This window comes from Rutidosis leptorrhynchoides, chromosome 1 (genome assembly GCF_046630445.1).
Source record: "Rutidosis leptorrhynchoides isolate AG116_Rl617_1_P2 chromosome 1, CSIRO_AGI_Rlap_v1, whole genome shotgun sequence".
Classification (NCBI taxonomy): domain Eukaryota; kingdom Viridiplantae; phylum Streptophyta; class Magnoliopsida; order Asterales; family Asteraceae; genus Rutidosis; species Rutidosis leptorrhynchoides.
Genome location: NC_092333.1, coordinates 108260069 through 108261481, shown reverse-complemented (window position 1 = coordinate 108261481; position 1413 = coordinate 108260069). Strand labels below are relative to the sequence as shown.

The 1413-nt window shown below is 31.6% G+C and overlaps 1 protein-coding gene across 1 annotated transcript; it reads left to right on the top strand.

The window, feature by feature from the left end:
• The first annotated feature begins 389 nt into the window (after positions 1-389).
• LOC139888056 (transcription factor TGA2.1-like) lies at positions 390-1060 on the top strand. The gene is made up of 2 exons (XM_071871089.1): positions 390-632; positions 767-1060. The coding sequence occupies exons 1-2, from the start codon at positions 390-392 to the stop codon at positions 1058-1060; spliced, it is 537 nt and encodes a 178-aa protein (XP_071727190.1).
• Positions 1061-1413: the final 353 nt, after the last annotated feature.

Below are 1413 nucleotides of genomic sequence, written 5' to 3'. Positions count from 1 at the left end.
TGTATAACATGTATATAACAATTATCTAACATCAAACAAGTCTATAACATCATAAACAACAAGATTCAAGCATCAGTTAACCTAAAACTCTTAACAACACAAATCCTAGAACAAACAAGGATTAATACACATAGAGTGGTGCAAGGAATTAGTAGCAAGCTTTAATTAATCCAAAAACACTTCAAGATCAAATTAGGGTTTGAGAGGATCAAGTTAGGTACGAGCGAGTTATATTTCAAATTAGGAGAAAAATGAGACTAAAGCACCCAGATACTTCTAAATGGGTGTTTAGTTTCTACACCCCATATCACACATGTATTTACCAGTTATCTGATATTTAATGCACTTCGTTAGGCGGCTCTAACAAAGTCCAAATCTAATAAACAAAAATGTTCTGTGACCCTTGTCACAAAACGAATATAATCACAAAACAAAAATGTTCTGCTTCTTCTACTGATGATTTAATAACTCCAACAATTCAACAAATCAATGATCATTACCATGAACTGCTACAATTAAAAAAAAAAGCGGCAAAGATTTGTGTCATTTCAATTATTAACGCCACCTGGATGTCACCCGCTCAGCAAACATTAATGTGGATTGGTGGTTTACGTCCTTCAGATATTCTTATAGTAAGTTCAAATTATCATCAGCCTTTCATTTTATCTTTTATTTTTCCAAACGTTTTAAAACACCTAAAGATTTTTTCAATATCTTAATTTATACTATGCAATTTTGTCTAAATTCTCTGTTTGTATTTCTGCAGCTAATAACAAATCATTTAGAATTATCAAGTATACAAACTGAAAAAATGGAATCATTGAAGATATCCACTTTGAAAAAAGAGGCAGATATTTCTAACATTATGGATCGGTTGAAAAACAATATTGGAAGTACATTCATTGGAAAATGTTTTGTGGACAAAGGAGATTATGCAGCTATGTCAAACTATAGGAACAACGTGTTTGAGCTAATGGAAAAATTAACTGTTTTTCAAGACATTTTAAATCAAGCAGATGCATTGAGAGCTTTCAACTTAAAGGAATCCAACGCATTCTAATGAAAAAACAAACAGCCCACGCTTTCTACATAATTCATCAACATGTTAAGAGATTAGAATCATGGAGCAACCTATGGGAAACTCGGCCAAAATACTAGACTCACTATCGCATAACTGCATTTTTATAAATTTCACATATGCGTCGTAGCATGTTTTGGTCGCATATATTGAACTTTATTACCTGCAGAGATTTAATATGTTAATTGTGGTTTTTATTTTATTTTATGCATTTAATAAAACCAACCTATGGTTAATAATGCTTTGGCAATGATATGTGTTTTTTCGCCACTAAACATAAGTTACTTAAAGCTTCATATTTACCATAAAATACATACAATAGTGCCCGCGAAGTC